Source organism: Eurytemora carolleeae, unplaced genomic scaffold, assembly GCF_000591075.1.
Source record: "Eurytemora carolleeae unplaced genomic scaffold, Eaff_2.0 scaffold38, whole genome shotgun sequence".
Lineage (NCBI taxonomy): Eukaryota > Metazoa > Arthropoda > Copepoda > Calanoida > Temoridae > Eurytemora > Eurytemora carolleeae.
Window position 1 is genome coordinate 241,221 of NW_019396060.1, and position 25,623 is coordinate 266,843.

A 25,623-nucleotide genomic window follows, 5' to 3' on the forward strand; every position below is an offset into this window, starting at 1 on the left:
GGTGCACTGTACACGGTACATCTTCAAGCGAAAGCTAAATGTGTGTCAGCATTACAATTGATAAAAACTGGATTTGACACATTTTTGTATTGTAAGCCAATTTTTAGACACCATGGTCCCCGTTCTTATATCCCAACACTTTTTTACACCCCCCCCCCCTCTTTTACAACACCCCCCACTCACCTCCCTTTATTAAACATAACCTTCCTTCTTGTCTCTTTAACATTTTTTTTTATCCACTCCTTCTTGTGTAACCGGAGTAAATTTCTAACTAAGTTTATTAAAGGTCAAAATGTGCTGAATCTCATGGGTTGTTAGTCCAGGTTTTGTACACTTTATTCTGTGTAATTTAGTAGAAATATACTATAAAAACGCTACCTTTTAAAAACGCTACCCTATAAAAACGCTACCTTTTAAAAACGCTACCCTATAAAAAAGCTACCCTACAAAAATGCTACCTAGGCTATAATTCGCTACAAATTTATTTACTGCTTCTGTTTTTGACCAAGCTGTAAGTTCATTTCAAAATTTATAATGTTATTGAAATAATTTGCGATTTGAATAATTCATAGGCTTGTTCATTTTATATCTAAAAATTCTCGTTGTACATTATAAAATAACAATTGCATCACAAATTATTATATCTCTTGCAGAGATTTCAAAACAGGATTATACAAAATATCTCTTGCAGAGATTTCAAAAACAGGGATATACAAAATATCTCTTGCAGAGATTTCAAAAACAGGAATATACAAAATATCTCTTGCAAAGATTTCAAAAACAGGGATATACAAAATATCTCTTGCAAAGATTTCAAAAACAGGGATATACAAAAATTAAGTTAAAAAACATGCAGACAGTACTGTATCTGAATTCACCAGTTTCACGCGTTCTATTTATAAGTTTATCTTTATTTTTCCAGATTTTCTGTTTCAAATTGTTCCAGATAGATACAGCAGATATTACACAATTATGACAAGTATCTAGACGAACAAGCTGATTAGCTAAACTGCAGTTTCCATCAGTCTTTTACCATCCTTGAAGTTGTATATAATCCTACAGTCTGCTGCCCAGACTTAGACGAATCAGATATAACTATCCGACTATCAGAATTGTTAAGGGATCTTTATTTTGGTAAATTTTCTTTAATCTACTAAAAAAAGCAGCAGCAACCGAAGTTACAGTTATTGCAACAACTAACTTTGATAAACTTAAAGATTTACTGTCTTCCAATACACTTCCTTTTCCCAGTTTCTCTTTAGTCAACATCAATATTTTCTCTTGAAGTTTAGACTACTTGTGGATTTTCAGATTCTATAGCTGTTGTTTTTATTTATCAGATACATTAGTTGTAGAAGAGGAAATTGTTGGACTGAAAAGGTTTGCTTATTGAGTCATATATATCAAAAACCGTTTAGTCACACCCATCAAAAATATTTTCAATGTGAATTTAAACATGAATAAGAATAATAGTGTAAACTGTCACACTGTGTGGTGACCGCCAACTTGTAAAGGGTTCAGTTCAGATAATATATAGGAGCGAGTAGAATATTACACAATACCTTTAAGTTGTTACCATATTATGGGGAGGGGGGGGGGGAAGAGGGGCGACAGAGCCAAAATTGAAATAATATCTACAGCTTCAAATTCATAAAAATATATGCAATGTATTACAACAGAAAAGAATAACTTATGTAATGAGTCCCAATGTCTTTTATTTCATATATTTAATTTGGGTAAATTAAATATATTATCAAACTTTCTTTAGAAAAAGTAGCGAATTTAGCCTTGCTAGCGTTTTTATAGTGTAGCGTTTTTATAGGTTAGCGTTTTTATAGTTTTTCTTTAAAATCAACAATATTTGAGTGGAGAGTACGTAAATATAGCTGTGAACCCAGAACGATTCTATTATATTATAACATGACTAGAAATTTTGTAAAAAAAGAAGCACGGAACAAAATTAATAGAATAGCGAGAAATAGTTCAGCTAACTAATTTGAAACATTTTTTGCAATTTTAACCGGTTTAACTTATTCATCAGATGATTGTCCCAGATGTAACACAAGAATTGCAGGATAATACAAAACCCAAGAGAAACTTGAAAACCAAGAAAACTAGGAGAACCAAGAGTACCAAGAGAACCAAGAGAGCCAGGAGGATCAAGAGTACCAAGAGAACCTCAACCAAGATTAACAAGAGAACCATGAGAACCAAGAGTACCAGGAGAAACAAGAGAACCATGAAGAACCAGGAGAACCAAAAGAAGCAGGGAAACAGGAGAATCAAGAGAATCCAGAGAAAAAGGGAATCAGGAGAGCCAATAGAACCAAGAGAACTGGAAGAACCAGAAGGACCATAGAAATGGAAGATCAAGAAAAACAGGAGACCGAAAAATATTAGCTAGGAGATCGAGGAGAGCAAAAGAACCAAAAGAATCTGGGAGAACAGGAGAACCAGGATAAAAGGAAACCCAAGAGAAACTTTAAAATTATGAAAACGAAGAGAACAAAAAGAACCAGGAGAACAAAAATAACCAGAAGAACTGCAAGGAAACCAGAAAAATCAGGAGAATCGAGATAATTCAGAGAACAAAGGGAACCAGGAGAACAAAATAAACCAGAAGAACAAATGGAAACAGAAGAACAATGAGAACTTGGAGAACTAGACAAAAACAAGAAGAACCAAGAAAACAGAAGAACCAGGAACACAAGGAGTACCAGGAGAAACAGGAGAACAAAGAGAACCAAGAGAATCTACAGAAGCAGGAAATCGAGAAGAGCTGGAGAACCAAAAAAAAATAATCTGGGAGAACAGAGGAACCAGAAGAGTCAGAAGAACCAACCAGGAGAAACAGGAGAATTAGGAAAACAAGAAGAACAGGAAAAGCAAGAAAAGCAAGAAAACCAAGAGAACCAGGGAAACCCGAATAACTAGGAGAAACCATGGACAAAATTACCAAAAATCTTAAGAATTAAAATAAACTATTTTGGTTTTCAAAAATCAAATTTATTTTATTAAATTATAGATTTCAAAACTGGATGTTTTATATTTCCTTGTGTTTGGAAACTGTCGAGTCATGTTGCCTGGAAATCAATCAATCGATCATGGCTTCCTTTGATCTTGAATAAATCACGAATGTTAAAGCAGTCCCGCAATTTATGCTAATTATTCCAAGCCAACCTGGATCACAAAACTTTAGACGTATTTTAAGAATATTTTCAAAATTCAGCCTTAAACTCAGTAATATATAAAATGATGCGGAAAAATCTCGTATATTAGAATTTACGCTAATAGATTTTAAAAATCAAACTTAAAGAAAAAGATTAAATATTTAAGACCATGGCAGTGTGGATTTAAAATTTTAATTATATTTAATTATATGTAAGAACGTGAACTTTCTTTCTTGAAAACGTTTCAAGTTTCATCTTTTTGATTCAGAAGTCGTAGGATATTTGGTGGAGAATATATGCAAGGGGTAGAGGGACACCAGGGGGGACATATTCAACCTACCCAGGGGGTACCAGGAGGAGCAGGGACATATTCAGTATACACCCCCTGGCAGGGGTTAGTAGGAGGGTTGGATCAGGTCAGAAACCAGCAGGAAGGAACCATGATGACAGGAACAGTGGGAGAGGAGAGGAGAAGAAACCAAGAAAGTTAGGAAAACAGATGACTAGTGGACGTAATCGAACCCCGGGGGTGAGTCAAATTTTCAAGTTTTTTTTCCTAATGTTGAGTAAATTTTAGATGACCCTCCGCTGTCCAATTAAATATTACCAGTCAGAGATTCACTTGCTAACCTTTGAATATAAATTACTGATCGATCCATAAACATAAGATAAAAATTGACTCGTTTTGAATTTTCTACAGATGTGTTAGAAAATGTCCCTGATTTTTCTTATTCCATCGTAGGAAAACGACATCATCGTTATCAGACGAAGATTTGAAGGGTTTTAAGGTTTTAAATCGTCGATAATAGGGGTCACTTAAAAGATAGTCACATCCCTATATTAATATTTCTAATTTAAATATAAATATATGTAAATGTTGCGACATCTAATTTCATGTAATCGAATTGAGTCTTTGCCACCAACTCAAATTTTCTTATATCTTTGCAACCGGATGGTATAAACCCTTTATATTCTAAACTTAGATATTTTGATCTAACAGAAATTATAGTTTAAAATATCAAGGTCAGCAACGCGACGTTGGGTTCCAAACATATGGGGTAAATCAAAGTTTGTGGCAAAGATTCAACTCCTTTTATAATGGATGCATTTTAGTCCGAACTCTTTTCTCATGAAAGTCTAATTTTGGATGATTAGTAAAACCTTAAACTAAGAAACCTAAGAGAATGAGAAGCAAGCGCCTAACTAACCTTAACAAATTCTAGTACGTGATGGTATTCCATAGTGCTAGAGCTGGAGTGAACTTGGAGTAAACACGTTCTTGTTTTTACTTTTCTTTTAATAAAACTAACATAAATAAATTCTTGAATAGCCTAGATTGCGGATTTAAACCTAGAACTGTTATAGGATACAGATACAACCTAGATATAAATAGGATACAGATACAGCCTAGATACATGAAGGATACAGACACAACCTAGATATAAATAGTATACAGATACAGCGCCCAGATACATGAAAGATACAGACACAACCTAGATATGAATAGGATACAGATACAGCGCCTAGATACATGAAAGATACAGATACAACCTAGATACATATAGGATACAAATACAACCTAAATATAAATAGGATAGAGATACAACCTAGATACATAAAGGAAACCGAAACAAATCTAGATATAATTAGGATAAAGAAAGAACCTAGATACATAAAGGATACAGATACAACCTAGATATAAAAAGAGGAAGAGATACAACCTAGATGCATAATGGATGCAGATACAACCTAAATATAAATAGGATACAGATACAGCCTAGATACATGAAGGATACAGATACAACCTAGATATAAATAGGATACAGATACAACCTGAATACATAAAGGATACAGATACAAGCTAGATATAAATAGAGGAAGAGATACAACCTAGATACATAAAGGAAACAGATACAACCTAAATATAAATAGAGGAAGAGATACAACCTAGATGCATAAAGGATACAGATACAACCTAAATATAAATAGGATACAGATATAGACTAGATGCATAAAGGATACAGATACAACCTGAATATAAATAGGATACAGATACAGCCTAGATACATGAAGGATACAGATACAACCTAGATATAAATAGGATACAGATACAACCTTAATACATAATGGATACAGATACAAGCTAAATAAAATAGGATAGAGATACAACCTCGATACATAAAGGATACAGATACAACCTCGATACATAAAGGATACAGATACAACCTAGTTACGTACAAAATTCTGATAAAACCTTTATTTAGAGGAAATATAGATACAACTTTAATACACACTGGATAGAAATTCAACTAAGATACAATTAGAATGGGTTAATTTTTGTTTCCAACTTTAAAAAAAAATTGAGAGGTTGAGAAAAATTGGTAAACTATTGTTTTTTTTTGACTTTCAAAGATAAAATCCGGAATTGTGTAAGATCTAAGATGATCTAACAATTATCTAGTTTAATCTGAATATGTTGTGTTCTATCCCATAGATATATATCAATGTTCTCAGTTAGCCCAGACATAACATATTCAGCTACTGCATAAAGGAATGCTTTAACATTTATTGATTTGAATTCTGAATAATTTGACTGGTCTCTGAACCTGGACCAGTAGGGGTTGTATAATCATAGGAGTGAGGTTAGGAGTCCTGCAGGGTGCATATATTGGAGTTTATCAATATAATAGAACTCAAACAAGAAGTTATGAATCTTACAAAAGCAGATTTTTTAATTTATTTAAACTTTAAAATAGAGGTTTTCTGAAATCAGAACTTTTTTATGATTATCAGGATCAAGTATTGATCTCCATCATATGAAGATCTACAGATTAATTTTATTTATCTTCGATACACCGTGATGGTCATACCCTACAAGAATAATTTTAGTTCAAAGATCAAGCATTGATCTTTAAATTTAAAAGTATCCACATTTGATATCGAGATCAAGTATTCAAGATTAAAAGTATCCAAACAAAGTTCCGATTTCAGGTATTGAATCTCAAACTATATTTTTCCAACCAAAATTGTATATTTTATTAAAATCTAAATGAATTTCCATATTAAATCAATATAATAGAACTTAAATTTATTTAAAACAAATTCTGAACTTTTAACAATCTTACAAAAGCAGATTTTTATTTAATCTTTATAATAGANTATCGCATTAAGCCTTTACCCCCATTCATTTTTCGCGAACACTCCCTTTAAGTATGAGTTTAAAGTATATGATTAAAAAATGGTTGAATTCAAAAATTACTTTTTTTCATTTATACCCCAGTAGCGTTTCAACGTTCAAATAGATCAGAGGCCGAATTAAAAGAATTTGAGCCGCGGCTCAAAACTCGGTTTAAATTAAACGCCGGCTTAAATCTTGAAACATTTCATACAATTTTAAGTGGAACCAACCATATTTAAGTTGCGGCTTAAATTTAAGCCGCGCTCAAATTCTTTAAATTCGGCCTCAGATTTATTAAAAAATATTCCAATAACTGACAGCAGCACTATTTACCGCATTTAAGCTCTGTTCATTTAAATTGAACTTTTAAAAAAACATGCTGAAAATGAATAAAACAATATAAAAAAGTAATAAAATAATAATGATAATAATAATGATAATAATAATAATAATAATAATAATAATAATAATAATAATAATAATACAAGCATTGATCTCCATCTTATGCAGACCGACGGATTAGTTTTTTTGCTTTTCGGTATTCTATGGTGGTCATACCCTTTAAGGAAACTTTGATTAAGGGATTCACACCCAAGAGATATTTTCCAGAAAATGATTTATTGATTGCTTACTTCAATTTGACATTCGCACATTTTTCAAAAAATAATGTTGTTCAAGCTGAAAAATATTAAATATTTTTAATTTTGAACGGATTTCCAAACTATTCTATATAAATAAATTATTCTGTTTGTATTCTCGATCATAACTCAAAAACCCCTTAACCGATTTTCCTTAGATTTTGATTCAGGGAACTCTGTAGAGCCACAAGAATGTGTTTTAAGCTAGGTTTAAAATTCCGAATTCAGCGGGTCGACTTTCATAGAGAAATTTTTTAGTTTCCAGGCAAAGTTGGGTACCAAAGTTGGGTACCAAAGTTTGTCCTATTTTTAAATCTATAAGATGATGGTCGCAGTGCACGGCTCCCAACAATTTGGCGAGGCTCCCAATTTCAATACTGAATTGGTGGAGGGGGGGGGGGGGCGACTAAATTAATTCTATGATTGAGCCCCCTGTATATAGCAGTAGTAGTACATGTACAATAAATTACATTTATATCCTTGAAATAGGTAAATGTATTCTAGAAGTATAGATATGTCCAACTTACAAGATTGGCACCCAATGTTGAAACCTTCAAATCTATTTAAATCAATTTAAATGTGACCCTGACTGTCTAAGGTGGGCAAGGCGGGCACAGGAAGGAAGGAGAATGAATGAGTAGGAGAGGGAGGGGGGGGGACTGTTTGCCTTAAATGTGGGTAGTTGGAATGTCACTATTTTACCCTAACTGAAGAATAATTAAACCCTGCGGCCGAATTCTGAAATCCTGTAAAAGAAAAACAATATTAAAGTTGAAACTTTACTCCAAATATACTTGTCAAGCTGAACCTGCTCCGTGTCAAAATAAATACCCAGAGCAGCAATAAATTGAGAATTTATCTTAAAATGATTTATCCTGCAGGACCCAGGTGTCTCCATATTTTCAAATGTCACAACACAGCTTTATTATTATCAACACAGATATCTCTCCAAGCAAAATAAACAATCCCTCCCGTATTCTCCCCCCTAGATATTTTAAACTTTAGAATATGAAGTTTAATAGATCTAATATTGTCAAGGGAAGAAAAGAATGAGAAATGAATAGTTTAAAGAATATCTTTAAACATCCTATTTTCATTCAGATAAATTTATCAATCGGTATACTTTACATATTCCATATACTCCATATACTCCATATACTCCACATATTCCATATACTCCATATACTCCATATACTCCATATACTCCACATATTCCATATACTCCATATACCCAACATATTCCATATACTCCACATATTCCACATATTCCATATACTCCATATACTCCACATATTCCATATAATCCATATACTCCACATATTCCATATACTCCACATAATCCACATTGTCCATATACTCCATATACTCAACATATTCCATATACTCCACATATTCCACATATTCCACATATTCCATATACTCCATATACTCCACATAGTCCATATAATCCATATACTCCACATATTCCATATACTCCACATAATCCACATTGTCCATATACTCCATATACTCCACATATTCCATATACTCCATGTACTCCACATATTCCACATATTCCATATACTCCATAAACTTCATATACTCCACATACTCTCATCTACTCCATATACTCTCATCAACTCCATATACTCTCATCTACTCCATATACTCTCATTTACTCCACATACTCTTATCTACTCTATATACTCTCATCTACTCAACATACTCACATCTACTCCATAACTCTCATCTACTCCACATACTCTCATCTACTCCATATACTCTCATCTACTCCACATAATCTCATCTACTCTACATATTCCATCTACTCCACATACTCTCATCTACTCCATATACTCTCATCTAATCCATATACTCTCATCTACTCCATATACTCTCATCAACTCCATATACTCTTATCTACTCCACATACTCTCATCTACTTCATACACTCTCATCTACTCCATATAGTCATATCTACTCCACATACTCTCATTTACTCCACATATCTCTTCTACTCATTATACACTCTCATCTACTCCAAATATTTTTATATTTTTCTTATATTTAACTGATTCTTCTTATTCTTTAATAATTTTGTTTCACAGATATTCAAGACTGCGTTTATTCATCAAAATGTTGAGATATGATCACAGATTAAACAAATTGGTTAAACACATGCGTAATTATAATAATACTATAATGAAAAGCTATAAAATTTAGAAATAGAAAGGTTAGGGAACATTTAATACATAATTTACACCATTCTTTAATTGCACTTTAACTGCTATTCTCTCTCTCTTATTGGTTTAAACAACTATTAATATTTAAATTAATATGGCACGGTGTATAAACTGTAAATGCAGATTCATTCAACACTACAATCCTAGTTGAAACAAGGTTTCCCTTCTCCGGAACAAGGTTCAGTTAAATGCTCCTCAGCTCCACTGCTAATATTATCAAGATCATCATCATCCATCATAGGATCTGGAAACCCTTCGTCCGAGGCCGAGTCTGAGGAAACCTGTTCCATCTCCTCGAAGTCAAGATGAGGTCGTTTAGTTGGATTCTGACTCTTTCTCTTCCTATTCCCGTCCTCTCGTCTTAAGCTCTCCATATCTGAATCCTCCCTGGCTCGGTGAGAATTCTCCTCGGAGTTTTGATGATAAAGTTTTTGAAGATCTGATATTCTCTGTAAATCTTGGTGGAAGGTTTTAAAATCTGGAGGAAGGAATGGATTGAAACCTTGAAGTCCAGGGAAAGGTAACTGAGGAATACCATTAGCTGAGAATCCTCCCATCGGAAAGCTTTCTTTCGAACTTTCCTTGGGAATAAGTGGAGTTATTGGTCCAGGGTGTGTTCTTCCATCCGTCTGTGAGATTCTTCGTTTAACCTGAGGAGTATGAAGTTTAGGGTTTGGGTTGGCAGAATGTCTGTTCCTACTCCTTCTACTGCTAAACATCATGTTACAGCCGGGAACAGAACATTTATGCATTTCCCTGAGATGCACAGCGGAGAAATGTATCTTGAGTGCGCCCTTGTCACAGAAAGTTTTCATGCAAACGTTACATTGAACTCTTTTTTTACCGGTTGTAGGGCTGACATATGTAATTCCTATATCGTCAGGCATAGACGAACGCTTGGACTGACAGTCGATATCAAAAGAACTGCGACGACTGCTGGTGTCGCTCTCAAGCTCAAGGGGTTCCTTCTCCAGCTTCATATGCCGGGACAGGTTTAGAGCTCCGCTCATATCTTTATTCAGTTCTCTGTGGGGTGTATGGGGAAGGGAGACAGGAATACCAGGAAAAGGAAACATGGGGAAGTGACCAGGGAGAAGAGGAGGGATTGACATACTAGTTGGAGGCAGAGGGATACCGTTGGATATCCTTCGTGGGAATAGAGGGCTCCCCTTACCAGATATAGATACAGGAGCTGAGATAGGAGATTGCATTCTATAGGAGTGTGGAGAGGGGGTGCGAGGGATAGGTTTCTCATCCTGCTCAGGGGTTCTATTCTCCTCCTCTCTTTTACTTCTCTGATCAAAGTTATGATTAGTTACCATTTGTAACAAGGAGTCTCGTTTCCCCTCTTCACATTTAATGGAAGATTTCTCTTCTGACCGAAGCTCACTCTTGTCATTTATCTGAAACTTGTGTTTCTCCGGGGTAGTATTGAAACCCCTATCCGGAGCAGGATTGTAAGCTCTCTCCGTGAGATCCTGTATGATTAGCTGCTGGGTGATGGTTCTAGTTTCCTTGAAGAGAAGGAACTGTTGAAGAACCAAGGGTTCCTCCTGCTTACTGCACATGTTCCATCTATCCAGAGGGTTACCGGTACCATCCTGCAAAATTAAATAAATAAATTAACCGCGGATAAAAAGGTTTGAAGAGAACAATGAGCAGAGCAATGCCAGGAATGTCTTCTAAATGAAGGGGGAGAAGGCTCAATACTTTTAATTAATGAGACTAGGAGTGTAGCCTGGAGCTGTGACCCAGGTCCTGGCCTGCCAACCCACTGATGGATATGTGTCTCATACAATGGTTTGGGGAGGAGAATACTCCTTACTTTTCAATCCTGAGCCAACACATCAGTTTGTAATCGTTTTATATTTTGTCATAACACAATTCTAAATTCAGTTTAATTTTCTACTTTTCATAGTCAATGCATTTCAGAAGCAAATTTGTAATTGAGTTTGAAGTATTAAATATTAAGGAGTTTACCCGACAAATATTAGAAAATAATTCCACTCGGGTTTGAGTTAAGTTTATAGGAATATTACAAATCAAAAGTTTAACAAGGTTAGGAGCAGGAATACAAGAGGTTTAATGGTTCAACTGGGACCTGGAGATACAGTTAGGACATACAGTATTGAGATCTAGGGTAGAGAGATATATCATATAGGAGGAGGGATACAGGAATAGGAGATATGGTGTAATAGGAAGGAAACCTACTAATATCCTTTTTTATTTATATTTTTTCTCCACCTTCATTAAACTTTGATTTTTTAAAAAACTTTTTTACATATAATTCTTTGTACAGTGGATAGATATGTACAGGGTATGTTAAAAAACCTTTTTTGTTCATCCCCATCATTCCTGTCAAACTGCCCCCCCCCCCACCCCTATATTGTGTAGGTTGGGATGTTTTGTTAGAAACAATGGTTGGGATGCCGCCAGATGGAATATTGGACACTAAGAGATAGATTGATAGATGGATAGATACACAAATAAAATATATCAACAAAAAGAAAGAAAATGTTTGATGCTAAAAAGATATAAAATTTAAGAATTTTACAAAAATATGCAAGAAAATGCAAGACAGAAAAAGAAAGCAAAAAAGACTAAAAATTATGCAAAGAATTCTGTGGAGGTGGTTCTCAGCAATAAAATGGAATTAAAGAAAAGATAAATTGTTTTATTGATGGAGAAATGAAAATTATTTAATATCCTCGAGAGTTCTATTTAACTATAAATTTGAACTACGCTTTTGAAAGCGAGGCGGAATATTCTACTAATATTTAATTCAGGTTTACTTGGTTTATTAGATCTCATTATATGCCTTAATTACCATACAACCGGGGCTTACGCGCACCATGCCGATATTATCTAACCATCATAACGCCGCAGACGAGTCAGGATGGTTTTAATTAAAGGGATTGGTGACTATTTTTGGCTTTGCTTAAAGGGATTGGTAACTATTTTCGGTTTTATCTAAAGAGATTGGTGACTATTTTTGGTTTTACTTAAAGGGATTGGTGACTATTTTTGGTTTTATTTAGAGGGATTGGTGCCTATTTTTGGTTTTATTTAAAGGGATTGGTGAGTATATTTGTTTTTACTTAAAGGGATTGGTGAATATTTTTGGTTTTATTTAAAGGGATTGGTAACTATTTTTGGTTTTATTTAAAGGGATTGGTGAATATTCTTTGTTTTATTTAAAGGGATTAGTAACTATTTTTGGTTTTATTTAAAGGGATTGGTAATTATTTTTGTTTTTACTCAAAGGGATTGGTAACTTTTTTGGTTTTATTTAAAGGGATTAGTAACTAGTTTTGGCTTTGCTCAAAGGGATCTCAGATATGGGATTCTTCTCCAGTAGCTGGATTTAACAGGTCATTCATTGTCATCCATAACAACTGTTCTAGAAACATATAAAGTAAAGAACACATCTGTTTAAACCAAATTAAATATAATTTTCAAGTAATTACAAAGCAAAAACTGCCCTGGAACATACACATGGAGATGCAGAAGATTTTTCTTTTACCAAACAGAAACTAATATTTACGATCATAAAGGAATAGTGGTCAGCCCCCCCCACAGTGAAATTTGGCCAATCATATCTAGGTTCCAGACTCCGGAGCAGAACCTGCTCAAGGTACTGCCTGCACCTGGACCCAAGCCTAACCGCCCTATCATTGACCTGCGACACAAACCCAAACCAGATATTTGGCCTAGGACGGAGTTTTAAAAACGGTGGGCGTGTTTCTAAACCAGTTAGGGGCGTTCAAGGAATAGATTAGGTCCCTCCAGGGCCTAAAATCTTGGAAAACGATGCAATTTTTTTCATTCACCACTATCTTAAAAATACATTTTTTCATCGTTCTCTAGACAAATATAAAAACCTAAACTGCATATCATCAGTATTAATCTGTCTACATGAATACGTGAAAGTGGAGTGTGGATTATAAAGATGGATTTGATGGATAATTATCCCGCAAATAAACTTTTTATTGGACTAGATTTTGTCTATAAACATGAAATACACCTGGGACGGTTCAAGAACCAGGAGGACAGGGTTAACCAAAATTCATCGGATTTACAAAAAAAAAAATCATAAAGTATTTTTGCTTAAACCTTGCAATATCTCCCTATCTGGCTTTCTATTTTTTTAAATTCTTCATCGAGAAATATTTTAATGTACTAATCTTTTTCTGTTCCATCTAGTTGTGTTCTAATAGAGAGATATATCATATAGGAGGAGGGATACAGAATCCTATTATCTTGGAATATTCCTGGTTTACAGTTCTCCTATTTGATCCTATTATCTTGGAATATTCCTGGTTTACCTTTATTGTTTATATCTCTCTCATATATTTTAGTATTATTAGCTTAACATATTGTTATGAACGAAATGTTAAAAATGGCCAACATGTTAATTAAGCAAGGTCTGACCAGAATAAATGTCTAGAAATCTACGAAGATAAATTCTTGTTGGTTTCTCTTTATACAATGTGTTCGCACAGTCTGGTAATATTTAGGACGAATAGAATGACACCACGCAACATATGGTATGAATATGCGGCAACTTGGATTTAATTTACGCAAAAAGCGTAAACCAGGCAGTAGGCACTAGGCAATCATTGTATTCAACCCTTTTGTATACAGTTAGGACAGGGATAGCAATTCTTCTATAAAATGCAATAAAAAACTATAATTGATTTCGTTTTTTTATAGAAGGGGGGGGGGGTATTAGACAAAAGTTGACGAAAGCTGTTAAGAAACTGTCTTGTAATAAATAATCATTTCCTCACACGTACTTTCATCAATCATAAACCCTGAATATTAGCAGGTTTTAACTCCCTGGCTAGGAAAATAAATTCAACAAATAAATCATTTGTGGATAAATGCGGGAAATTGTTATTAATTACAATAATCACTATAATTCAATAAGTGATAATTATAATATTAGAACAAAAAATGTTCACTCACGTCAAATTGATATCTTTTACGAATGAAAGATTTTTCTGAAAAATAAAAAGTTTTGTTTTTCTGTAATGTTGATAGTTTACCTTTAATTTATATCCTCTAGTATAGTCCTCTATAGTCCATAAGCAGGAGGACAGGATCAACCTCTTCTCATCCTCGGACAGGTTGTTCATGGCTCTGTCCAGCAAGATCTTCAGTCGGGTTGGAATAGCGTGGCTGCCTTCAAGAATCCTCCGAGCAACCTCGAATACTGCTGTTCCAGTCAGAGGTTGGTGCTCAGGTCGAGGCTGCTCAGATTCGCTTTTAAGGCTAAGATATCGTAGAGCTGAAATATAAGGATAAATTATACATGGAGACTGAGTACAGGTGGCCAGGAAGTTAGAATAGAGGTTGTTAAGAGGTTGTGAAGAGGTTGTTGATAGTTCAGAAAAGAGGTTGTTCAGAGGTTAGAATGAGGTTGTTCCGAGGTCTGAAAAGAGGTAGTTTAGATGTTAGAATGGAGATTATTGAGAGGGAAGAATGGAGGTTATCAAAAGGTTAGAATAAAGGTTGTTAATAGGATAGAATATACGTTATTTAGAGATTGTTGATTGGTTAAAATAGAGGTTGCTAAGAGATTATAATAGAGGTGTTACGAGGTTAAAATAGAGGTTGTTGAGAGGTTAGAATAGAGGTTGTTTACAGGTGAGAATAGAGGTTGTTGAGAGGTTAGAATAGAGGTTGTTTACAGGTTAGAACAGAGGTAGTTTAGAGGTTAGAATAAAGATTGTTTACAGTTTAGAATAGAGGTTGTTGAGAGATTAAAATAGAGGTTGTTTACAGGTTAGAATAGAGGTTGTTGAGAGGTTAGAATAGAAGTTGTTTACAGGTTAGAATAGAGGTTGTTGAGAGGTTAGATTAGAGGCTGTTTAGAGGTTAGAATGAGGTTGTTTAGAGGTTAGAATAGAGTTTGTTGAGAGGTTAGTATAAAGGTTGTTTAGAGGTTGTTGAGGAGAGGTTAGAATGAGGTACATACAGAGATACATTTAAAAGGCTGTTGCAAACGAGACTATAGGTTGTTAAAGAGTGATAAGTTGGATGCTGTTGAGATAATTTTTTTAGAGATTATAAGTTTTTGAGATATTATAAGGTTTTTGAGATTAAAGTAATATCATGAATTAAAAGTACATTTAAAAGGTTTATAAAAAATATTAAGAAGGGGAAAATAGAAGCATTCCAAAAATCAAGGTCAATCTTAATGGCTTTGAAATCATAAATAAGGTTTTGAAGAAAACAGTTCTCTTCAATAATTTATATTCTCTTCTAATGTTTAGGATGTAATTATCAGTATTATTATTTAGTTAAAGGTGAAATATCATTATTATCAAGCTAGATCTATAATCGTAATTATCTTTATATTAATTATGTTTTAATGTAATAACAAAGAGAGCAGAAGAATAATTAGTTAACAAATAAATAATCATCGCTTACAGATTTTTCTTTGAATTTTATAAAAATATTTTAAAAATATAAAATTTGAATTTAGCTTTTAGTTTTTGAGAATTGATTTAGCACAAATATCAAGGAACAAGAAGGAAAATATTTAATATCTAAAACTAGTCTATGGTATACAATATATCATAAACTAAATATATTTTCTATATTATATAATTGTACTTTACGTATTTGCAACTAAAATCCTTGCATGTTAGTAAATTCTTCAGCTGTTTAAACAACAGATTGAAAAAAGTATGTTTTTATCACGATTGTTCAAACGCAAGGAAAACAACAAAAAAAAACTTTTTCTTGTTAATATATGTCTTCTGGTTGACAAATGAAAATTTAATACTTACGATCGAAGGGTCCAGAGGTTGGAAGTTTCGGAATATCAAAGTTTGTCCGAAGGAGAAGTTCCATTTTAACTTTTTATTATTTTTTATATTTCGTTTAGTTGTGTGCACACATTACAAATCTGTGGTATAGTGTCCTTCCTAGCTCTGCGTAACTGCGACTGGTCGGGGGGATGTGTCGCCACTCCGGCAGGACTGTCGCATTGTCGCGGCGGCCCGGACCCGCCGGCACGGTGACGTCACAGCGGCCATACTTGACATGAGACATAGGATTGGTCGACTAGAGGGCACTCTCTGCTCCCCGCATACCCTAGCATCCACCCATACATATATATATACATACAGGGAGAGAGAGAGAGGCTCAAGAGACATTACGGTGTCAACTGACACACCTTAGAGAAAGCTGAAATAGCCTAGCTCAGGCAACAAGGCATATTATGCAAACTGTTGTATTGCAAAGCAGTCAGAGATATTTATGCAATTTAATTTTTGGTTGAATTTGAAAACTCTGGTTTTTGCTGCTCAGGGCTACCATTGGAAATAGAGAGCTTGGTTGGGTTGGTTAAACTGGTTTTATCAATTAGAATTTAGATAAAGATGACAAGAAGATAGAGCAGATAACTGCGTAGCTAGACAGATAGAGAGACAAGAGCAATCATTAAATATTAACGAAATAATTTCTAAAACACATAGCTGGGGCAGAAACCCAACCATAATAAACGTAAAACGGGAAAAGAAAGTATAAAAACTTAAAAAATGAAGAAAAAAAGTGTTCTTTGTATCTTAGGGATATTTTTTTCTTTTTTACTGTCATTTTCGCTTTGCAGTTCAAGTAATATTCAACCTTAAACTTTGAAAATGAGTGAACACTGGATATTGTAAAAGAGTTTTAGAGTTAACACTTATGAGTATATGTGACAGAATGAAATATAAGAATTAAGACCAGATTAAAAACAATCACGAAACCTTTTAGAGGAAAAAAACCATTGTTTGGACTAAAAATATAAACATTTTGTATTGGTAAAACATTGGTAGTTTAATAACGGTGGGGTCAGTTAAAATGAATACATTTTCAAAATTAATTTATTTTACTTTATGAAAAAAATAAAAACATCACTGAAATGAATAATAGGTTAATAACATATCTCTTTTATTTATGAGATACTGATGTAAGTGTATAATTTATAAATATCAATATGATATATTATAGATATTGATGTAAATATATAATTGATAAAATATCTCTATGATATATAGATATTGATGTAAATATATAATTGATAAAATATCTCTATGATATATTATAGATATTGATGTAAATATATAATTGATAAAATATCTCTATGATATATTAGATACTGATGGCAAGTCCAAAAACCTAAATCGGATTTTATCAATCTAATAGCTCAGCTTTGTATTATTGATTTTTACCTTATATGGTTAAAAAATTAAGTGTGTAATAGTTGGCTGGTGTGTGGAGACACTAACATACACACCATTATCACTGCAGACAAACATTAACATAAATTTAAAATTTTATGTGGATGATGATCAAAAGTTCGAGGAGTAAAGAAGTTCTAGGTGGTAAACATTAAAAAATCTTTTAAAAGTTTAAAAACAGGTTGTCAGATGAAAAAATAACTAATTCAGATCATGAAATGTAAAAAATATAATTTGAAAATATTAACTTTTTAAAAAATGTTTAAAGACAAAACTTAAACCCTTAACAATAAGTTCTGTAATTCTTCTAATAATCCTCATCAGAAGCATTTTTTAGGTCTTTACACACTTTTCTGCGTCACTTTTTTAGGTCTTTACACACTTTTCTGCGTCACTTTTTTCGATGAAGAAAGAAAATGAACAGTAAAGATATTATATTTAATAAATCACTCAAATGAGTGGCATGGCCGATTCATAGCGGTACCTTTTAAACCTGTTTTAAACCTCTATATAAGTAACAAGAAGTAATAATATCCCTCCCATAAATCCGCAAAATACTTATATAGAGAAACAACAAATAAAAAATATAAATTTTCAGCTTTAAAAATAAGGATATCTTTTTCATTAGTGATCAGACATCAGGACTAAAGAACCCATTGTGAATAGTACATGCCACTCTAAAAATGAAGGGTCACTTGAATTTACGACAATATTATTCCTTTTAATGTGATTTTTTTTTGAAAATCCGCGAATGGGTAAGGTTGAGAAACCGAGTCTCTCTCTCTGTCTCTCTATTTAGTTTTTATCTTCGGTTTATAATTTACTGCAATGCGTCATGAGTGAGTATTAGGAAAATACCTTTTAATACAGTTAGGATAGTTTATTAAATACCATTTAGTACAGTTAGGATAATTTATGAAATACTATTTAGTACAGTTAGGATAGTTTATTAAATACCATTTAGTACAGTTAGGATAATTTATTAAATACTATTTAGTACAGTTAGGATAGTTTATTAAATACCATTTAGTACAGTTAGGATAATTTATTAAATACTATTTAGTACAGTTAGGATAGTTTATTAAATACCATTTAATCCAGTTAGGATAGTTTATTAAATACTATTTAGTACAGTTAGGATAGTTAATTCAATACCATTTAGTACAGTTAGGATTGTTTATTAAATACCATTTAATACAGTTAGAATAGTTTATTAAAAACAATTTAGTACAGTTAGAATAGTTTATTCATTACCATTTATTGCAGTTAGGATAGTTTATTAAATACTATTTAGTGCAGTTAGGATAGTTTATTAAATACTATTTAGTACAGTTAGGATAGTTTATTAAATACCATTTAGTTCAGTTAGGATAGTTTATTAAATACTATTTAGTGCAGTTAGGATAGTTTATTAATTACCATTTAATACAGTTAGGATAGTTTATTAAATGCTATTTAGTGCAGTTAGGATAGTTTATTAATTATTATTTAGTGCAGTTAGGATTGCTTATTAATTACCATTTAATACAGTTAGGATAGTTTATTAAATGCTATTTAGTACAGTTAGGATAGTTTATTAAATACTATTTAGTGCAGTTAGGATAGTTTATTAAATACCATTTAATACAGTTAGGATAGTTTATGAAATACGGTTGGTTGCTTCAATATATAATTCAATTGCGTTTTGTTCTATAATTCAAATATCTTTAAAATTACGGAGTTTTCTTTTTTAATTTTTTATATTGAAAAAGCATCCGCCCACAAAATAGCATTAAAGAAGAAAAGAAAAGGTTTAGTTTAAAGGGTCCAAATGTGACCTTGCTTGATGGGAAATGGACCAAACTGTTCAATCTGCGTGAGAAGTGACAAAGTCATGGTCCCTTTAAGTAAATCAATTTATTAGTAAAGTTGAATCAGTTTGAATTCGAAAATGATGAAAGACATGTGTGTGTATATTTAGAACGGACTTAATTAATAGTTTTCACATTTTAAATTATTATTCTATTATGTCAATAATAACTCACGGCTTTTAAAGTAATGAATGAAAATAGTCTTTGATCTTCATAGTAGGAATCTGACACTTAAAGGAAATATAATGTATCTTTCAATTATAATTCATAAAAAAAACTCCTAATTTAAAAATTAACCAAAATATTTAAAAAAAATTAGTTAGAAAACATTTCTCTAAATACATTCTGAATTTTTATTTCTAATGAATGTTTAACGAAGTCCTATCTATATATTCTTGGTTTACAGTTTTCCTATTTTACCCTCTTAACTTGGAATATTCCTGATTTACTGTTCTCCTATTTGATCCTATTATCTTGGAATATTCCTGGTTTACAGTTCTCCTATTTATTATCTTGGAATATTCCTGGTTTACAGTTCTCCTATTTGATCCTATTATCTTGGAATATTCCTGGTTTACAGTTCTCCTATTTATCTTATTATCTTGGAATATTCCTGGTTTACAGTTCTCCTATTTTATCCTATTATCTTGGAATATTCCTGGTTTACAGTTCTCCTATTCATCCTATTATCTTGGAATATTCCTGGTTTACAGTTCTCTTATTTATCTTATTATCTTGGAATATTCCTGGTTTACAGTTCTCCTATTTATCCTATTATCTTGGAATATTCCTGGTTTACAGTTCTCCTATTTAATCCTATTATCTTGGAATATTCCTGGTTTACAGTTCTCCTATTTTATCCTATTATCTTGCAATATTCCTGGTTTACAGTTCTCCTATTTGATCCTATTATCTTGGAATATTCCTGGTTTACAGTTCTCCTATTTTATCCTATTATCTTGGAATATTCCTGGTTTACAGTTCTCCTATTTTATCCTATTATCTTGGAATATTCCTGGTTTACAGTTCTCCTATTTGATCCTATTATCTTGGAATATTCCTGGTTTACAGTTCTCCTATTTTATCCTATTATCTTGGAATTCAACCCTCGGCATAAAATTGAGACAATTGTCTAAATCCAATCTAGCGACTTCTCTTTGTAAATTCTAAAATGTAAATTCAACTTGAATTGTGAAAATCCGAGAGCGTTGAACTCTTTTTACAACATGGAAACCCTAACCAAATTTTGTGATATAATTGCTAAAAAGAAGAAGTTTTCAAGTTTTTGTCATTAGATCAGTTGTAAACCACAAACTCTTGCCGGACGAAGAAGATTGTACACTATTGAGTGTCGTTTACAGAGCCAACAGTTTAAACAGATTTAGATAAACTTAAATACAATTTTTACCGAGCTTAACTAGGGATAGTTAAACTTAAGTTTAATCTTAGTAGAGTTAACTTCCGACTCCGCGGAGTTGGTTGCGACCAAAAAACTAGTTCACGTTTTCTTCCATCCTGTAACCAAGCAATGTCCCATAAAAGTTAATTCCATAGTGACCAACAGGATGTTCCAATAATAAAATGATAGATAGATAGGTTTCGGACAGCTGACAAACTAAGCTTACTTAGAAAAAACAAGATTTTTAAAATATGAATGTAGTCAAAATAAAAAAAATCTTGAAAATTTTCAAAACTACCGAAACCTTGCTTCCAGGACAGGTTTGTTTGTTTGTTTTCACCGTAATTAGATCTTGTTATAAATAGTAAACACAAAAGCAAGAATATTATGATAGTTAAGGGTTTAAAGATCCTGACTAACCGAGGGTTTACTGCTTTAATATCTGTGAAATCTAAAGTTTAATGTTTGAACAAAAGAAGTTTATCCCCAGCAGAATTAGTATTTTATGAGCCCAATTTACTAACAAAGAGAAGGACGACAATTCACCTTTAAAAAAGGATTTTTAATTGTTTTTCCAAAGTTTGTCCTACAAAGGTTAATTGGTTTAATTGAATGTGGGGGGAAGGATGTTGGAGAAGGTTGATTGTGATCCTAGAGCCTGAGGCGGAGCAGTGATCGATCTCCGGGTTCAGGTTCAGGTTTCCCCTCTCCTCCAACCCGCTCAACCCTGTTTGTCACCTCTACGTAATTACCCCTAAGGTCGGTTAGCTTTGAGTTGGTCACGTTTAATTATCCCCCAGGCTAACCTCTCAGTGTCATTTACTCAGGTCACAATTTACATAGATTCCTAGAGGCAGGAGATAAACTAAAGGAATCATGATCACAAATATGAGAAAATTAAAACAGTTCTTTAGAAAAAAAGACTTTGAGAAAGAAAACACGAAGAAGTAGAACTAGAAAAAGAGAAAAAAAAATTATTCGGTAGTTCTCTTTTGGGATTCTTTTGGAGACCTGCAAAGCAGGTTCTATTTGGAAATATAAAAAGGAGGCTCTCTAGTAGATCTAAAAAGTAGGTTCCTCTAGAGGATCTAAAATGTAGGTTCCTCTAGAGGATCTATAAAGGATCTTCTACTGGGAGATGCGAAAAGTAGATTCTATCATAGGACCTGAAAAGTAGGTTCTATTAGAAGACCTGAAAAGTAGGTTCTATTAGAAGACCTGAAAAGTTGGTTCTATTTGAAGACCTGAAAAGTAGGTTCTATTAGAAGACCTGAAAAGTAGGTTCTATTAGGAGACCTGAAAAGTAGGTTCTATTAGAGACCTGAAAAGTAGGTTCTATTAGAAGACCTGAAAAGTTGGTTCTATTTGAAGACCTGAAAAGTAGGTTCTATTAGAAGACCTGAAAAGTAGGTTCTATTAGGAGACCTGAAAAGTAGGTTCTATTAGGAGGCCTGAAAAGTAGGTTCTATTAAGAGACCTGAAAAGTAGGTTCTATTAGGAGACCTGAAAAGTAGGTTTTATTTGAAGACCTGAAAAGTATGCTCTGTAAGGAGACCTAAAAAGTAGGTTCTATTAGAAGACCTGAAAAGTAGGTTCTATTGGGATACCTAAAAGTAGGTTCTATTAGGAGATCTGAAAAGTAGGTCCTATTAGCAGACCTAAAAGTAGGTTCTATTAGGAGACCTGAAAAGAAGGTTCTATTAGGAGACCTAAAAGTAGGTTGGTTCTATATTTTTAGACCTAAAAGTAGGTTCTATTAGGAGACCTGAGGTTCTACAAGGACTAGGAGATTCTATTTAAAGGAGACTCAAAAATTAACGTTTCATTGAAATTAGAAAAAGGGGTATAACAAGGAGATCTGAAAATGAGCTGGTAAGGGGGTTTAAACAAGGAGATTAGAAAAGGAGGGTTCTTCCAGGAGACCCTGAAGCGGAATGAATTTAAATATTTTCAATTTTGTATAATCACGTGGCAGAATTGTTCTAGGTATGTGGATTCTCATCCATCATCCCTAGGTGTCCTACTCATACAGACAAACAAGCAGAGCTCATCCATACAGATAGATAGATAGATAGATAGATATATAGATAGATAGATAGATAGATAGATAGATAGATAGATAGATCTGTTCATAAACATTGTATCACAATAATCTACAATGCATGAAAATTATTCACTAACTATTAGGACCGGTCTAATAGATTGTTTACAAACTATATAAAGTGAAAGAGATATCATTTAATATTGTCAAGTACACTAAGTACAAACAACTAATTTACAGGTGTGTTTTAAATTCTAACAGATGATTTAAGAATCCTATTCTAGATAAAAATAATCACGCAGGTGGACTTTAACGACTTATAATCCAGATGTCTCCTAGGTACAGTACAAACTATAGGGTGTTTTTTACAAAGTGACTTATTTTCATTTCATTCAGAAATAGATAAAAATCATGGATAATCCTACGAAAAGACATAAGTACGCATTTCTACGTTTTTTTAGGACTCTCGATTATACTGAAATAGTTTCATAAATGTATATTTTGTAAGAAGTACTGCAGACGTTTTTCTATCTCTTTAAAAAACACCCTATATAGAAGGAAGTGGGTTAAATAATTTATCTATGCTAATTACCCAGAACAGTTGGAGTAAAAAGGAAAGAAGATTTTTCATCGTATTTTTATTTTAATGTTGTCATCAAGCTCTGAACATTATTGAAATTCTTTTTATTTCTCATTTTCATGTTTTACAATCAGATACCTTTTTTTATCAATTTTGGTGTGAGACAGAACTGCATGGGATACAGGACTAAATGAAATAAGGACTTCATGGGATGCAGGACTACATGGAATACAGGACTACATGGGATACAGGACTACATGGAATACAGGACTACATGGAATACAGGACTACATGGAATACAGGATGGAATACACAGGACTACATGGAATAATACAGGACTACATGGAATACAGGACTACATGGAATACAGGACTACATGGAATACAGGACTACATGGAATACAGGAATACATGGGAAACAGAGTAACACATGTAATACAGGACTTCATGGGATGGAGGACTATATTGGATAGGATACAGGAATAAATGGGATACAGGACTACATGGGATGATGGGATACAGGACTACATAGGATACAGGAATATATGGATACAGGACTACATATGAGACAAGGATTGATCTGGTAGTTAAGAATGAAGATCTCATGCTACAATCCAATCTGATATTTTATTGCTGATATAATTTGTGTGACTAATTTCTGTGATTGGAAAATTCCAAGAGAAATTGTTGAGAAATAAAGTTGTTGAAAAAATACTGAGAATAGGGTTAAATGCTGGGAGATAAAATACGGTTAGGTTAATTAGGATCTTAGTAGAATAATGAGGAAGTATCTATATATATAAAGTTGTAATCTCTGTTTGTCTGTCTGTGTGGGTGTGTGTGTGTGTGTTTGTCTCATCTTTAATTTAATTTTGTGGTAATAAATATGAATTGCAATATTTTTCATTTAAAAATAAGGGAAAGTGTTTTTATAGGGTAGCGTTTTAAAGATATATACACCAATATGAGTAAGTATAATTATGAGAAACATTTCACTAATATTTTAACTAAATGTGGATTTTAATTATTTCAAAATTCTAAAATTTTAATAAAATTGATATTTTAACCTACGGGAAATGAACATGAAAAGTAATTATGGAATTATTTTTGTATATTTCCCCCCCATTAGGAACAGATTGGGTGGCGATTAAAGGTAATTCGTTCCGACATAAAGTGCTAAAATGTTTATTCTTAATGTTCTTTAATTCTGAAAATGTTCAAGTTTCTTTTGATTCAATATATTCCCAGATAGCAAGGTATATAGATATGTAGATAGATAGAACGATCGATAGATAGATAGATAGATAGATAGATAGATAGAACGATAGATAGATAGAAGGGGCAAGAGGGAATTTCATTACAATGTTTCAAAGCGAAAAGTTTTACATAAAATATTGAAAGAGGGCAAGCAGGGGTTAGGACAAGGGAAATACAGGAGCCGTCGACAGCTTACAATCTTTAAAATCACAAAACATAAGAATACAGCACAGAGAGGAGCCGTCGTCAGTTTACTACTATCTTTAAATCACAAAACATAAGAATACGGCACATAGAGAAGCCGTCGTCAGTTCTCAATCTTTAAATCACAAAGCATAAGGTATAAAGGTTAATAATCACAATTTAATAATACCTATACTCTGATAAAGGGATATTAGAACTATATAATGATATCTATACTCGGATAAAGGAATACTAGAACTAAATGAATACTGGGATAAAGGGATATTAGAACTATATAATAATATCTATGCTCGTACAAAGGGATATTAGAACTATATAATAATATCTATACTCGGATAAAGGGATACTAGAACTATACAATATCTATACTCGGATAAAGGGATACTAGAACTATATGATAATATCTATGCACGGATAAAGGTATACTAGAACTATATAATAATATCTATACTCGGATAAAGGAATACTAGAACTAAATGATGATACCAATACTCGTATAAAGGGATACTAGAACTAAATAATAATATCTATACTCGGATAAAGGAATACTAGAACTATATAATAATATCTATACTCGGATAAAGGGATACTAGAACTAAATAATGATATCTATACTCGGATAAAGGGATACTAGAACTAAATAATAATATCTATACTCGGATAAAGGAATACTAGAACTATATAATAATATCTATACTCGGATAAAGGAATACTAGAACTAAATAATGATATCTATACTCGGATAAAGGGATATTAGAACTAAATGATAATATCTATACTCGGATAAAGGGATATTAGAACTAAATGATTATATCTATACTCGGATAAAGGGATACTAGAACTATATAATA

At 32.8% G+C, this 25,623-nt stretch overlaps 2 protein-coding genes across 2 annotated transcripts; both read right to left on the reverse strand.

Annotated features, from left to right (window-relative positions):
- Nucleotides 1-8,096: 8,096 nt before the first annotated feature.
- On the reverse strand, nt 8,097-8,564 carry LOC111708494 (mediator of RNA polymerase II transcription subunit 31-A-like). The gene has a single exon (XM_023481896.1). The coding sequence runs from the start codon at nt 8,562-8,564 to the stop codon at nt 8,097-8,099; it is 468 nt and encodes a 155-aa protein (XP_023337664.1).
- A 510-nt stretch (nt 8,565-9,074) lies between these two features.
- On the reverse strand, nt 9,075-16,415 carry LOC111708550 (zinc finger protein basonuclin-1). Its single transcript, XM_023481965.1, has 3 exons — nt 16,006-16,415; nt 14,257-14,498; nt 9,075-10,809 (listed from the first exon to the last, which is right to left on the reverse strand). Exons 1-3 carry the CDS (start codon nt 16,067-16,069, stop codon nt 9,352-9,354), a joined length of 1,764 nt encoding a protein of 587 aa, XP_023337733.1. The 5' UTR covers nt 16,070-16,415; the 3' UTR covers nt 9,075-9,351.
- Nucleotides 16,416-25,623: the final 9,208 nt, after the last annotated feature.

Excerpts from the sequence above, each read along its gene's own strand:
- LOC111708550 (XM_023481965.1), bottom strand. The coding sequence starts at position 16,069 with ATGGAACTTCTCCTTCGGACAAACTTTGATATTCCGAAACTTCCAACC. Across the intron at positions 14,499-16,005 it reads AACCTCTGGACCCTTCGATC|CTCTACGATATCTTAGCCTT; the intron begins GTAAGTATTAAA and ends CTTATATTTCAG. Across the intron at positions 10,810-14,256 it reads CTAGAGGATATAAATTAAAG|GATGGTACCGGTAACCCTCT; the intron begins GTAAACTATCAA and ends TTAATTTTGCAG.
- LOC111708494 (XM_023481896.1), bottom strand. The coding sequence starts at position 8,564 with ATGAAGTTTATGGAGTATATGGAATATGTGGAATATGTGGAGTACATG.